The 13577-nt window shown below is 44.9% G+C and overlaps 1 protein-coding gene across 2 annotated transcripts in view; it reads right to left on the bottom strand.

Annotated features, from left to right (window-relative positions):
* Positions 1 to 3513: 3513 nt before the first annotated feature.
* ATP2A2 (ATPase sarcoplasmic/endoplasmic reticulum Ca2+ transporting 2) overlaps positions 3514 to 13577 on the bottom strand; it is a 58572-nt gene continuing 48508 nt past the window's right edge. The window contains exons 14-21 of one of the 2 annotated variants that reach the window (XM_047828134.1): positions 12997 to 13332; positions 11747 to 11967; positions 11133 to 11335; positions 9378 to 9463; positions 8979 to 9112; positions 8246 to 8363; positions 8037 to 8157; positions 3514 to 4322 (exon numbers count right to left, since the gene is read on the bottom strand). In XM_047828134.1, coding sequence (XP_047684090.1) covers positions 4309 to 4322; positions 8037 to 8157; positions 8246 to 8363; positions 8979 to 9112; positions 9378 to 9463; positions 11133 to 11335; positions 11747 to 11967; positions 12997 to 13332 — 1233 coding nt within the window. In that variant the 3' untranslated portion in view covers positions 3514 to 4308. Of the gene's footprint in view, positions 8158 to 8245; positions 8364 to 8978; positions 9113 to 9377; positions 9464 to 11132; positions 11336 to 11746; positions 11968 to 12996; positions 13333 to 13577 lie in introns of both variants that reach the window. The other variant, XM_047828133.1, reaches the window with a different exon arrangement.

The following is a 13577-nucleotide window of genomic DNA, read 5'->3' as shown; positions in this document are numbered from 1 at the left end:
TGATGATCTCAGCAATTTTAAGGAGTACAGGTCAGGTATTTTGCAGTCTGTCTTTGGGATTTGTCAGGTGTTTTCTCTTTGATTAGACTGAGGTTATGTGTTTTTTTGGGGGGGGCGGGGAAGACCACAGGTAAAATGCCATTCTCCTCACTTCACATCCAGGGCACATGCTCTTGAATGACATCACTTGGCTGAGGTAGTGTCTGTTAGGTTTCTCCACTGTGGGTTAACTTCTCCCTCGTCCACACTTGTATGTACTCCAGGGAACGCGGTCACTGTGCATAGCTCACACTTAAGGAACTGGAGTTATGGTTCGCCTCCCTAAGGGCAGAGTTCTCTGCAGAAGCTGCTTGGATTTCTTCTGCATGGGAGATTTCTAGTCTCTCCTGCTTATGTCACTAGAGACTGATGGATATTTATTTTATGATAATCTAGTCCTACTTTATTTTGTTGCTGAAATTGTTTTAGCTTTGGCCATGCAGAACGTTTTCAGTTAGTTCCTGTGTCCCTTTGACACAACCTCGTCTTTGATCATTGACGTGTTGTTGTTTTTTAAGCCCATCTGCACTTCCTGACACTACAGTGTTCTCCAGGTGTGTGTTGTACATTTTCTGCCCTGGCCCTAGACTCCCATCTTTTTTCTAAGCAGATTTGATTCCTGATTCCTTTCATTGGAGAAATGATATCAGAAACCTGAAGCTAAGTATGCTCATTGCTGCTGCAGTGTCCTTGCTTCCCGGCCCTCTCAGTTGATGGTGTGAGGTACATGTGCTTATATACACATAACTAGAAGTATTTCTATACAGGATCATCTATATCAATATCAAGTGAAACAGGATCTTATACTGGTGTCTCCAAGTGTAATTCATTACCACATGAATCATTCTAGCCCTCTCCCCTGGCTTATCTGTAACCAACATGAGAAAACTGGTTCCCACCATCTGCCATCTGTATCACTATCAGTTATTCTCAGTAACCATTATGACTGGAACCTGTTAACTTCCTCCTGTTTTTTAAAAAAATGAATGACAGAGTATTATACAAACTGTTCTGTACTTTCATGTTTCACTGGCAGACATCTCTTGGACATCTTTCCTTGCTCATTCACGCAGATCTACCTCGTGTTTTTTGAAGGCTGCATAATATTCCATGGTACTAATGTTCTTATTGAACATTTTGCCTATTGATGGCCATCCAGGCTATTTCCAATTTCTTGCTACACAATCCTGCAGCAGGATTACATTGTTTCTGTGAACACGTGGCAGGATTTCACTGAAGCGAGTACTTGATCCAAGGGTATGGACGTTTAAATATCTCATTCGTCAAGTTGCCCTCCTCCAAAGACTGAGCCAGTTTACATGCTCATCATATGCACAAATACGGTTTCCTGATACCAGCTGCAAGGGAGAGACCAGTAGCTGTCAACCTTTGAATTTTGCCAGTCATGTGAAGGGAATTTGCTCTTTGTGGTAGGCACAGCAAATCTGTTTTCCTAACTCTAGAGAGGTGTATCTTGGTCCACGTTTACCTTTATACATGGTCCGTTTCTCTCTTTTCTCCTGGGATTGTCATGCATGGAAAGCCTTCTCATCTTCCATGTTCTCTCCGAGTACTTCGTGTGGTTTTCTTCAAAAACCCCAGACATGCAAACAGGCATACCGTACACCCACATACGTAGCACCTAAGTGCGTATTTTGAACTTTGTATACACTACACTTGGTTTCCACTGTGCAGGGAGATTTCTGTCGCTATCTGCTGTTCCAGTTTACTCATTTTCATTGCTGCTGAGTGATGTGAACATGTCTCAGAGGCACTTCTTGGTTTTCCTGCTGTTGGTCACTGAGGTTGTCTCCAGTGCTTTTACAAACATGCTGGTGTGGCTCTTGCAGCACACGGGAGGGATTCTCTGAGGTAGGCATGGGAGTGGGCCTGCTGGGCTGGATGGTGAGGACATCCCTAAGTTCACTGTGGGGTATTTGTTCTGCAGGGTAAAGACCGCCGCCTTGTCAGCTGCCAGGCATGAAATGCTAGCTCCTTGTGATTTCGCCATTGGGGCTGAACATCTTCTCATATTTATAAGCCATTCAGGTTTTCTTCTTATGTCATTTAGCTATTTTTCTTTTGGGGGCATAGTTTCATTTTTCAGATCTTTTAATCCATTTGCAACTGAGTACAAGGGATACAGCTGTGTGTTTTTCAAGATGACCAGTGACATAGTGAATAACCCAACCTTAACCTACTAAGCTGAAGTGCCACCTTTCCAAATTGAGCAAAGGCTGGAGCTTTGATGTTTGAGGGGTTTGGTGCACATCCTTGCTATTCTTTTTCTTCCTTCATGTTTGTTAAGGTGCCACCTTTCCAAATTGAGCAAAGGCTGGAGCTTTGATGTTTGAGGGGTTTGGTGCACATCCTTGCTATTCTTTTTCTTCCTTCATGTTTGTTAGAATCAGTCTGTTTGACTAAAATGTGTGCTAGTATTTATCACTAACCCATGAATTATGTATCATCTATCTCAAGATGTTCATTCCCCCTGAGTTATTCAACTTTCCTATGAACAAGATACTACCATTGATCTAGTAAGACTCTCGGGGCTTTCTGTTCACTCCTAGGCATTGTCCCTTCTCTTGCCGGATTACAGTGACCGTCCAGACAGTGCTTAGTTAGCAATAGCGGATGGTGAGTATAATTCTGGTCGTGTCAGTACTTGTGGTTTATTTTCCAGCAATTATGGACACTGTTTTTTTAAGTAAAAAATGAAAAATTTTATCAAATGTTTCCTTCATATCTGTAGTTGCTAGGACTTGTATTATTAGGTTTATAGTATCATCTATCCTTGCCTGTTTTTGTTTTGTTTTTCACAACATAAGAATCCTCTGCGGGGGTGGGGAGGGGGCACCTGGGTGGTTAAGCATCTGACTCTTGGTTTTGGCTCGTCATGATCTCGTGGTTTGTGGTTCGGGCACTGTATCAGGCTCGGCAGCATTGGTGCGGAGGCTGCTTGGCATTCTCTCTCTCCCTTTCTCTGCCCTTCCCCGGCTTGCTCTCTATCAAAAAAACACTTTAAAAAACAACTCATCTTAGGGAAATTAGGAAATTCGAGAAACACCCCACCCCAACCCTGTGCCTGGTAGAGGAGCACTAAGTAACCATCAAATGGGTGAACACTAGCGTTTGTTGATCTGTTCACAGAAGTGTAGGATTTTACATTTGCCATCTGAACAGTATTAGAAGCATCTCTCCATTGGTACATCCTCCAAGCTGCTGACAACTATCTTTGAAAACCCCAACAATAAGACATTCACATTCGGCTTTCCCCATACTTGAAGGGAGACCATTTTGCAGATCTCGTGTCATACAAGCAGACCTCCTACCACTTGGCTCTCCTACCCAGAAAGTCAAGTCTAAGACCTTCCCCCAGTGGAAGCCAAAATTCTTCAGGGTGCAAGACTGGAGGCCCTCAGTGCATATCACCCACCCCTCCTGCATGAGAACACTCAGCACCACACTGTGAACTTATCGTAGAATAGATTTATTTACCTGAAACCATGTCTGTGCAATGCTTGTTGCTATACCAGCACAGAAATAAACAACTGATCTCTATTTACAGTCTAAAGTCAAACATGCGTTGTGATAAATTGACGTTTAGCATTTTATTAAGATAAATGCATCACAATATCCGTATTGCACCAACATCTGTCTACTGCTTCTGATTTCATTAAATAAGTTACATTTAATACAGTGCAAAATAGCCGTTTGCACACTCAAAAAAAATAACTGAAGTTATGAACTGGAGGCCTACGTTTTAACCTTTCAACACCTGCAGTGTTTTCAATAAATTTATAAATAAGCAAACTGTACAGAGCCAATTAAAAAGTAGCATGTTTAAATGACACCATAGAGAAATCTAGCTACTTACAACTGAAGGCATGCATTACAATTGAATATTGTACATTTATATAAGCTATGACATTTTGCACAGAGAAATATGGAGACTTGGCTGATGGCTTCTAAGTTCTTAGATAAGGTTTCAAAACCTCAGTCTTCTTGCAGCAAAGAAACCAAAGTTCGCTGGAGAGGCTTTCTGATTCATTAAGCTAAATTGTACATTTGTAATTATTTTGATTTAAAAGCTAAACCCGTTGGTAATACACGTTTCCTCCACATAACACACAATGAGTTGGGGACTTTTTTCTACTTTTCTTTTTCCCCCAACATCAATCATGCAGAGGGCTGGTAGATGTGTTGCTAAAAACGCACATGCACGCAACCGAACACCCTTATATTTCTGCAAAATGGTTTAGGAAGCGGTTACTCCAGTATTGCTGAAAAGGAAAGAGAGAGGAAATCAGCTTTATGAAATATGGGGAGGAAATGTTAGAATAACCATTTAAGATTAATAGTGACAAGGAATGGTGAAAAGGAATGTTCAGTTTGATTTTTTTAAGATTTCAAGACCAGCATTTCTGATTAACTGTCCCTGAGGTGCTGCCTACATCAGGCAGCAGCCAGAAGCACTGGCTTGGTACAAACCCTTCATGTCGCCTGGCTACAGAGCAAAGGCCACCCTGGCTCATGGAAGAACCCCACCAGGCAGACACATTCTTGCTTCAGACACGGAAGGGCAATGGGCAAGAGGGGAAAGAATTCTCGGTTAGCAGTGTGGACAGTAAGGAGGGTGACACACAGGCGAGCAGTGCGGCTGAGTGCGAAGCCTCTACCTCCCCTTCCTCCCCACCCCATTCCTGTGGCTGGCTGAGCGGTGGTGGCTTTGACAAAATTGGTGGTTATGTTAAAAAGGCAACAGCTGATTTGGCCGACTTAGCCCATGGGCGCTGCAGACCCCTCTGGCTCTAGGCAGTGGGGAGCCGTTTTACAGACCCCGAGCTAATGCCTGTGGTCTCATATTCCAGAAGGTCTGCCACCTAAAGGACATTCAGGGAGCTGAGGCCCCTGTCTGAGGGTGATGTGATAGCAGCTGCTTGCGGGGAGGCTGGCACTCGCCCTGCTTGTCTGTGAGCTCACGCAGCTCTCTATAGAAAGTATCACCTGCACTGTGCAGATGAGCGCCTGGAGGATGTGTGATGTCGCCATCTTTTAGGCAAAGGCCTAACCAAGAAGCCGTGCAAGGCCTACCTGCCCATTGGTGAGAACACGAACAAGTTCTGGTAGGTCTGAAAAGGACACCAGTACTGATGGTGGCAAAAGCAGAGGCCGCCTGGGAATTTCCTGCAGGTGCTGGGTGAGGATGGGTCTGGTCTGGGCACCTGCCCCTCACTGTGGGAGGCCCGAGGCCCTGGATGCGTCCACAACAGTACAACTGCTGAGGAGGCGCTGATGTGGCAAAGCCTGAAGCAGAGGGCACAAGGGGATGCTCCTAGCTGCCTGGGCTGAGGGAAGCGGGTGCTGAAACTGCCTCCAGGCTGGATGGGCCTGAAGCTGAGAAACCACAAGGCAACAGCCCGCCCAGGCTGATCTGGAGCTGTGTATTTCTCCGACAGCAGCAAACAACATTTAACTTCTTTTGTAAAGGCTACTACTTCGAGGAACCAAGTCAGGAAAAGCTGACTATTGGGTAAGTTTGGTTTCCATTGAATAGCACACCACCCAACAAGCTCAGACATCCTGTTCTGGTTTGCAGCCAAGGCACACTCCTTGCATTTGGTCCTTTTTAGGCCTCATGATGCCGAAACTGGCAAAACCCATCCTCTTCCCTGTTACACGCTCTGCCAAACCGACCAACCTCCCTTTCTCAGAGACCTCATGCAGTTAGGATGGGACTTCTGTCCCCTTACACTCGGACCTTGCAAGTTGGCAGTACCCTGCCCCGCTTGAGGATTCCCACCAACTCTCCCCCAAACTGGAAGCCTTTACATCACATCTTTTGGCTGGTCCCAAATCTGGGCCTCCAGAGCCTTCACAGGAACACTCAGGGCCTCATGGGGAGGGAGCTCCTGCTTAGGCCTCCTTCGCCCTGGCTCACGGACAAGGCTGGTTGCTAGCAGAGCCATGCCCTAAATAACTCTGCTTTAACGTACCCTGGAGAGAGAGAAGACAAGTCCCAGCTGCAAAGGATAGGATCCAGAAGGTGAAAAGAGGTGGCCTACTTGAGACCAACCTATTGGATACACGAACTGACTGGTTCAACTATTTGCTTTCACTAGATTTTTGCTTTTTAATGAACCAGGTAGCAAGGTTCTTGGATGAATCCTTGCAGCTAGTAAAGACCAAAGAACCACAAGTTTTTGAGAGTCCTCATCTTGGCATTAGCAAAGGCAGCATTCTCTCAGCCTGTAAGTTGGACCAAAGCAAAACGAGCTTCTCTCTCCCCAGGCTCTCCCTGACATCCGACTGTGCCACTGACTAAGGCAGCGCATGGAGCCTACAGATGTCACACCTCGCGTCAGCTAACCCAGGCCCCGTGTGCACAGGTACCACGCATCGTACACTTGCTGCACTCAGAGACTGTCACAGAGCACAGCAGTGCATGACACAAGGGGCTTTTTCATGTCACACAGCTAGCTCACTCGGTGGCAGTCACCTTTAGGCTAAAGCATCTGGATTCCAGGGAATACTCACGTTAGTTGATGATGTTGGAAGGCATTGGAGGAAAACACCATAGTTAGGACAGTTAATGGCTTACACACTGTTGGTAAGACTGATCTCGAACATGCGCAAACATTTATCATAGTAACATGGTGTTGGTTAGTGCCACATTCAAATAAAAATAGTTCTATACAATATGTTCATTTGGTCATGTGCTATTTACAGATTTTACAAAAACACACACACACGCACGCACGCGCCCTTATGTTCTCTACACCAGGCTACAACAGGCCAGCAGAAACTTGCATAAAAAGTATCACAGATGACAACTGGTACATATACATGAACTCCTACAACTACCTATGCAGCAGAACAGGATCTTTCTTCCCCTAGAGCACAGTAAAGCTAAAGTTCTGAGCTAAGAACTTAAGAGAAAATTGGACACGGCTGTTAGATAGTTCAAGCTAAGCCACTTAAAAGTTAAAAACAAGACAGTTATTTTTCTGTCCATTTAAAATGTTTTATTTTCCTTTTAAACTAGATTGTGAAGTGCCACTGAAATAGGCAATGTTGGCAAAACAATGTCTGTTACAATAAAATACATTAGACATTTAAATAAATAACCTTAAAAACTACGTGGGGGGACATGAACCCAGTCGATTGTATCTGGAACAATGTTTTCTGCACAAGCGAGAACAGGCATACCTCTTGTTAAGACTGATGTAAACAGAACCATCAAAACCCTACAGGAGAAGCAGCCGAGCGGGGCTGGGAGTGTGGGGGGTGGGGGTGGAAGTGAATGGGGGCCACAGGGGGTGAGGGGAGTGGCAAACCAAAAAATACTGACTGAGGTAGCAGTACTCTGCTCAGTGCAGAAAAATTGGCTTATGAATAAAAATTAGACTGTGATCTCAGATTAAATCCAGATGATCATGCAGAAGACACAATACATGCTATTTAGTTTTAGAAAAAAAAACACACACATTCATTTCCTAAAATCTGCTGCCAATTAATTTGCTGACAATGTCTGCTGGCTCAACTATTTTTTTTATACAAGGATGAGTATTAAACAGAACACTGTACATGCTTTTTCATCTACAAAAAAATATTTGCATAAAATAGTGTTAGTTCTCTGTACATGTCAATGGACACTTTAATTATGTGTATAAAAAAGGAAAATCTTGCCCCACTGGAGTCAGAAAAAGCAAAACAAAATCTAGAGTATGAAATCTCCTTCACCAGCCAGTATGTTCATGTGAAAATTCAGCAGAAATAGACAGTTGCTTTAAACAATAAAAAAATTAATTGATTAAGTTAAACATCTTCTTTATGTAAAACTGTCAGTCAAGACCAGAACATATCACTAAAGTTAGTGTCTGTGCTATAGACCCAGATCACCAGGGGCATTATGAGCAGCACAAACGGCCAGGAAATCCCATCGGTGCATGCCGAGAACGAGCAGGATTTGGTGGCAGGCTGCACACACTCTTTACCAGGTTCCAGGTAGTTGCGGGCCACAAACTTGAGTGTCTCATCCATTAGAATCACAGGCAAGGAGATTTTCAGCACCATCAGCCACTGGGTCAAGTTCAGCGGTGTGATCTGGAAAATAAGCTGAAATACAAAGAAGCTTTGTCAAGTTCCCAAACTTGCAGGACAGGCAGTTAGACCCCAGCTCGGTCCTGGTCCCGCCACCGCTTACTGGCAAAGGTTCCACGTAGAGGATGAGGAAATGGAGCGACATGGACAGGCAGATGGAGCCCACGAGCCAGATGTTCTCCCAAGGGGGCATCCTCAGCAGAGACTGGTTTTCAGACAAGCTGCAGAACAAGGAGAGGGACATGACACATGCCTGTCCAAAAGGCAAACACCTTTGTTACAAGTGACAAAGACCATTCGGAGCTATGCTTTAATAGGATAGTGGCTAACTTGGCATTGCCCACTGACCCAATTCTTTTGAGTGAAGTTTCTACTGTGGCAAAATTAAAGAAGAATGCTCAAATGTAGGACAAACTTCCAATTTTAAATCTAGGCTTCCTTCGGCACAGATGATTTCAGTGGACTCCAAGATGCTCTCAATTGCCCTTGATGCTTAATGCTATTTTGGGATTTCCATTTTTGTCATGGGCTTAATTGGATGATACCATTTATCTCACTGCTAAAGAGCAAGAGCACCTTCCCTGTGGGCATTGGCGTACATGGGCTCTGAAGTCCCTATTTTTGGCCTCTGCTGTCTCATAAAGAATGTGTGGTTAAACACTCCCACTACTTCCTGGAGGTGATGACGACTTAAGCTTTTAAAACCGGTGCTGCTTGTTCTCTTTTCTTTCTGGGAGGGAGGAGCTTTCCTGAGATCCTCCATCAAGCAGGACACACAGTTCCCCTAGGCCCTGGCTGGGGGAGCTCTCGCCCCAGCCTGTGGAGGACTCACTGACCTGTTGAGGGCGTTACACATCTCTATGGTTACTAGAACAGACAGCGCCATTGTCATCGGGTACGGGGACTCAAAGATTGCACAATCCACTCCTTCAAAGTCCGGGTTGTCATCTTTACACTGTAGGAAGTGGCTCTGCAACAAACACCCATTCAAGTTCCTGATCAGCCAAGTCCATTTCCAAGGTCCATGCCCCAGTGACACAGTAAATCTCAGAACACAGACCCACAGGCGATCTCAGTCCATCCACCAGAGAAGCCCTGGTCCTTCAGAATAATCTTAGATGCAACTGTTTATTATTTATGCATTAAGATGATCTGGTAGGCACCGAAACCACAAAAACTCAAGGGCAATCTTATGCTTTGCCTCTAAGGTACAGGAAAGAAAGGTGGATACGTACCAGTTGGTAGAAGGACACCCTTGGACCCCCGTCGGCAGCAATAAACCACCACGCGGCAGCACCCACAGTAGCAGCGCCAACGTAACCTGGTAACAGACACAGGCAGGGTTTGCAGCCCACAGCTTATGCTGCGGGCTCTGCCTCACAGGCCAATCCCCCGCAGAGATGAGACCTGGTTTGTCGATGGCACTGGAGAGCTTTGCTGCCACTAGCAACTGCTCACTCACATAGCCCAAGCAGCTGACGGTGGGTCTCTGCAAGGAGAGGGGTGTCTGGTACAGAAAAACCAGGCAACTTTTCCTCCAGAGTTTATGAGAAAAAGGAAATACTGCAACTGGCAGGGACCTCGACGACAGCCATGCCTTCTCTAACTGGCAGCAGGTACACACATACGCTATGTAAGCCCTTGCTGTGTTGGCTCAGATCACAGCACCCAGGACTTTTAGGGAAACTGATGCTCCCAGGTGTACGCTTATTTGCTCTATCAAAGGCCTTGCAGAACCTTTACGTGGAAATGCTGTCAGAGCAGTTAGTGCAGAACACAGGCAACATGCCAAAAACCCAGAGCTGATTCTGGGACCACCCTCCCTCCCAACCTATCAGTTCTGAACTCAACAAGTTTACTACAAAGCAACGGGGTAGTGGAGAACAAGGGACTGGACACTGTGAAGATGGTGCCGATGCAGCAGCACCCACCACCACGACACAGGTGCATCCCCTAACCTGGCAGCTATGGGCAGGAATGAGAGAGCTGGTACATGGGGACAAAGCAGCTCTACACACACCATTGTGGCAACTCCCAGCAAACAGGAAAAGGTACACGGAGACAGGGTTCAGCACACAGGTGTTTACAGCACGCCAACACTTATGAAAATAAGTACATGAAATAGATCTGTTTGCTAGACTTATTTCTGGGAGGGCACATGAAAAACCCAATGCTGGAGGGCAACTGACTCACTGAGAATCTTCTCACGCTATGCCAGTGTCCTTTTTGAATTTTAAATCATGCGAACTTATTAAAACAAAACCAAAACACCTTCCTACGGAACCCCAGGGAAGTTATTTAAACTCTGTAGGCCTCACTTTTCTAAAGTTGGGGCACAAGAATCAGCAGCTGGGCCAAGAGCATGAAGTCTACAGAAACAATGTATGTAGAGGAACATGACCTGTGGTCGAGGCTCCTGTGTGTTTACCAACCTCTGCAGATCAATGCACATCACCCTTCTCTACTCAGGGGAAGCAGGGCTTAGTTTCAGAGCTTGGGGATGTAAGGCCTGACCCTGACTCACCCCTATATCCCTTTGCCCTTAGATTAAATCTGAAAATCTCATTCACAAAGTCCCAAGGGATGATAAGGATGCTAAAACAAGGGACTAACTTTCCTGTAAACTGGACGTACAGTTTACTGAACTCCATTTTTTGCTACCCTAATATGGGGATAGAAGAAAAAAATGTGTGTTAAGGGATGAATTTACAAAACTTTGGCTTATGAAGATTACGTTTAAACATCAACAACATAGGGGCGCCTGTGTGGCTCTCAGTTAAGCATCTGACTTCAGCTCAGGTCATGATCTCACAGCTTGTGAGTTCAAGCCCCACGTTGGGCCTCTGTGCTGGCAGCTGAGAGCCTGGAGCCTGCTTGGGATTCTGTGTCTCGCTCTCTCTTGGCCCCTCCCCTGCTCATGCTCTTTCAAAAATAAGTAACATTAAAAATTTTTTTTTTTTTAAATCAAGAATATAAAAAACTGTACTCACAGCCAATAGCTAGGTAACGGAAAAAGAGCCATCCGCTGATCAGTGGTTCCTTCGGGTTCCGGGGTGGTTTGTTCATGATGTCCAGATCAGGTGGGTTAAACCCCAGTGCGGTGGCAGGCAGGCCGTCTGTCACCAGATTGACCCAGAGCAGCTGGACAGGAATTAAAGCCTCAGGAAATCCAAGGGCTGCAGTCAGGAAAATACTGTTTCCACCCAAAGAAAGAGAAAGACCCCAAATTATTTTTGGCCACTATTTAAATAGCATTAGTACCCTCTCCTCCTCCCACAATCAATGGACAGTAACAATGACTGCTTGAAATAACTTTTTTTGGCCATCATCAAACACTCAGTATACCTAATTTTGAGTTAAAGTAAAATGTTAGAAGGCCATAGTTAAACTCTTTTCTATGTTCTAGGGCATCCTTCACCGCCCAAGACAGCCAAAGACAGCTCTCCCGTGAGCCAAATGAACCTCTACCTTCCTTCCTCTCACTCCTCCCTCCCGACTCCTGCACAAAGACCAAAGCTGCTGCCACATGAACAAATCTGGAAAACTGGTTCACCCAAGCCAATTTTAGAAAAAAGACTACAAGTGCTCTTTCGCAGGGACCCACCAGACAACTTCCCCCACATTCGAAGAGATGAGGTAGCGGATAAACTGCTTCATATTGTTGTAAATCGCCCGCCCCTCCTCGACAGCAGCCACAATGGTGGAGAAGTTGTCGTCGGCCAGGACCATCTCAGAGGCGGTTTTAGCCACTGCCGTGCCAGAGCCCATGGCAATGCCAATCTCCGATTTCTTCAGGGCGGGAGCATCATTCACGCCATCCCCGGTCTGAAAGGGAAAGCGAGAACTGGTTTCTGCACACCTGCCATCACCTCACACACGCACCCCAACAAAGGCTTCGCTGTCCTGAAGCAAGGGCAATGAATGGAGCCTTGGGCTTCTGGGCACAGAGAATTTTCACTTTTACAAATTGGTGTCACAAAATGCACTTCACCTGGGAAACGTACAACCGGTGAATGAGCTTACCGAAGAGACTTCGGAGGGAAGTGGCACAAAGGGGACTTCAAATTCTTCTGTATTATTTTTTTACCAAACAAAACACAAAACCACCCACGTGGCAGTAAAGATGAAGCACATGTATCACACAGACAAATCTCAAGTACAATAGGTGCACTATTCTAGGAAACTAGAACATGCCATTTACAAAGATCAGAAAAATACTAAATATCGTCAACAGATACAAAGCTATCACTCCCATTTTTTTTAAACTTTTACTGAACACCCAACATTCAATTCAGAAAAGTGGTTCCCTTTGAGAGAAGGAAGAACACCTGTTAATATATTCTTTCAAATAACACCTTTTAAAAAAGTTTCACAGACGAGCAACAGAAAGCAAACACTCCACAACGTGAACTTGTCTGGGTGAAGAATCACACAAAGGGAAGAATCCCGGAAATGCCTCACCAATAAGCAGTTCTTAATGCTTCAACAGTACATCTAATTTCAGGTAGGGTTATCCAAAGATTGGGAATAGAAAACAGAGGAGTTCAGTCCTAAATCAATTTTTAGAAAACTTGAGATAACATGTATACTTTAACCAAGACAAAGACTAGATATCACCACATATTTCCCTGTGACTGATTCAGAAGGCATACTTCAACATCGTAAACTAGTCTAGAATCTTCCATGAAGGTAATAGTACATAGCATGCCAACTACTGGTTAATAGAACCCTAGAGAAACAGCTCTGATCATGACAAAAATCAAGATATTCCGAATTTGGGAGCTGTTACTAAAAATTTAACAGTCAAAATTACAACTTGCTGTATCTGTGTAGCATGAGTCCAAAGGTACTCACCATAGCTGTAATCTCATCAAAAGACTGAAGAAACTCTACAATTTTTGACTTGTGGGAAGGCTCAACTCGAGCAAAACAGCGGGCATTCAAGCAGGCATCTCTCTGGGCTGAAGGACTGAGCTCATCAAACTCCCGACCCGTAAAAGCCTTTGACGTCACATCCTCGTCCTGCCCAAAGATGCCAATGCGGCGACAGATGGCCACAGCAGTGCCTTTGTTGTCCCCTGTGATCATGATCACCCGGATGCCTGCTTGCCGGCAAAGCTTCACAGAAGAGGCCACTTCAATTCTTGGAGGGTCCAGCATGCCCACACAGCCAACGAAAGTCAGATTAGTCTACAGCAAAAGAATCATCTTACGTTAAAACAGGCAGTTCTAGTTTCTCCCCTAATGGAAAACAAGGACCAGTTATACATAAAGAGCAAAGGCCTCTCCCATTTTCCTATGGTAAATTCTGTAGCTGTGACTCTTATCTAAGATTAACATTCATACAGATATAAATCCAATGAGGAATAGTATTTCTTCCAATGAACCAGAAAGGAATAAAAAACATCACTACCTTCTTGAACCAAATCATCCTT

This window comes from Prionailurus viverrinus, chromosome D3 (genome assembly GCF_022837055.1).
Source record: "Prionailurus viverrinus isolate Anna chromosome D3, UM_Priviv_1.0, whole genome shotgun sequence".
Lineage (NCBI taxonomy): Eukaryota > Metazoa > Chordata > Mammalia > Carnivora > Felidae > Prionailurus > Prionailurus viverrinus.
This window is presented reverse-complemented; position numbering and strand designations above follow the sequence as displayed.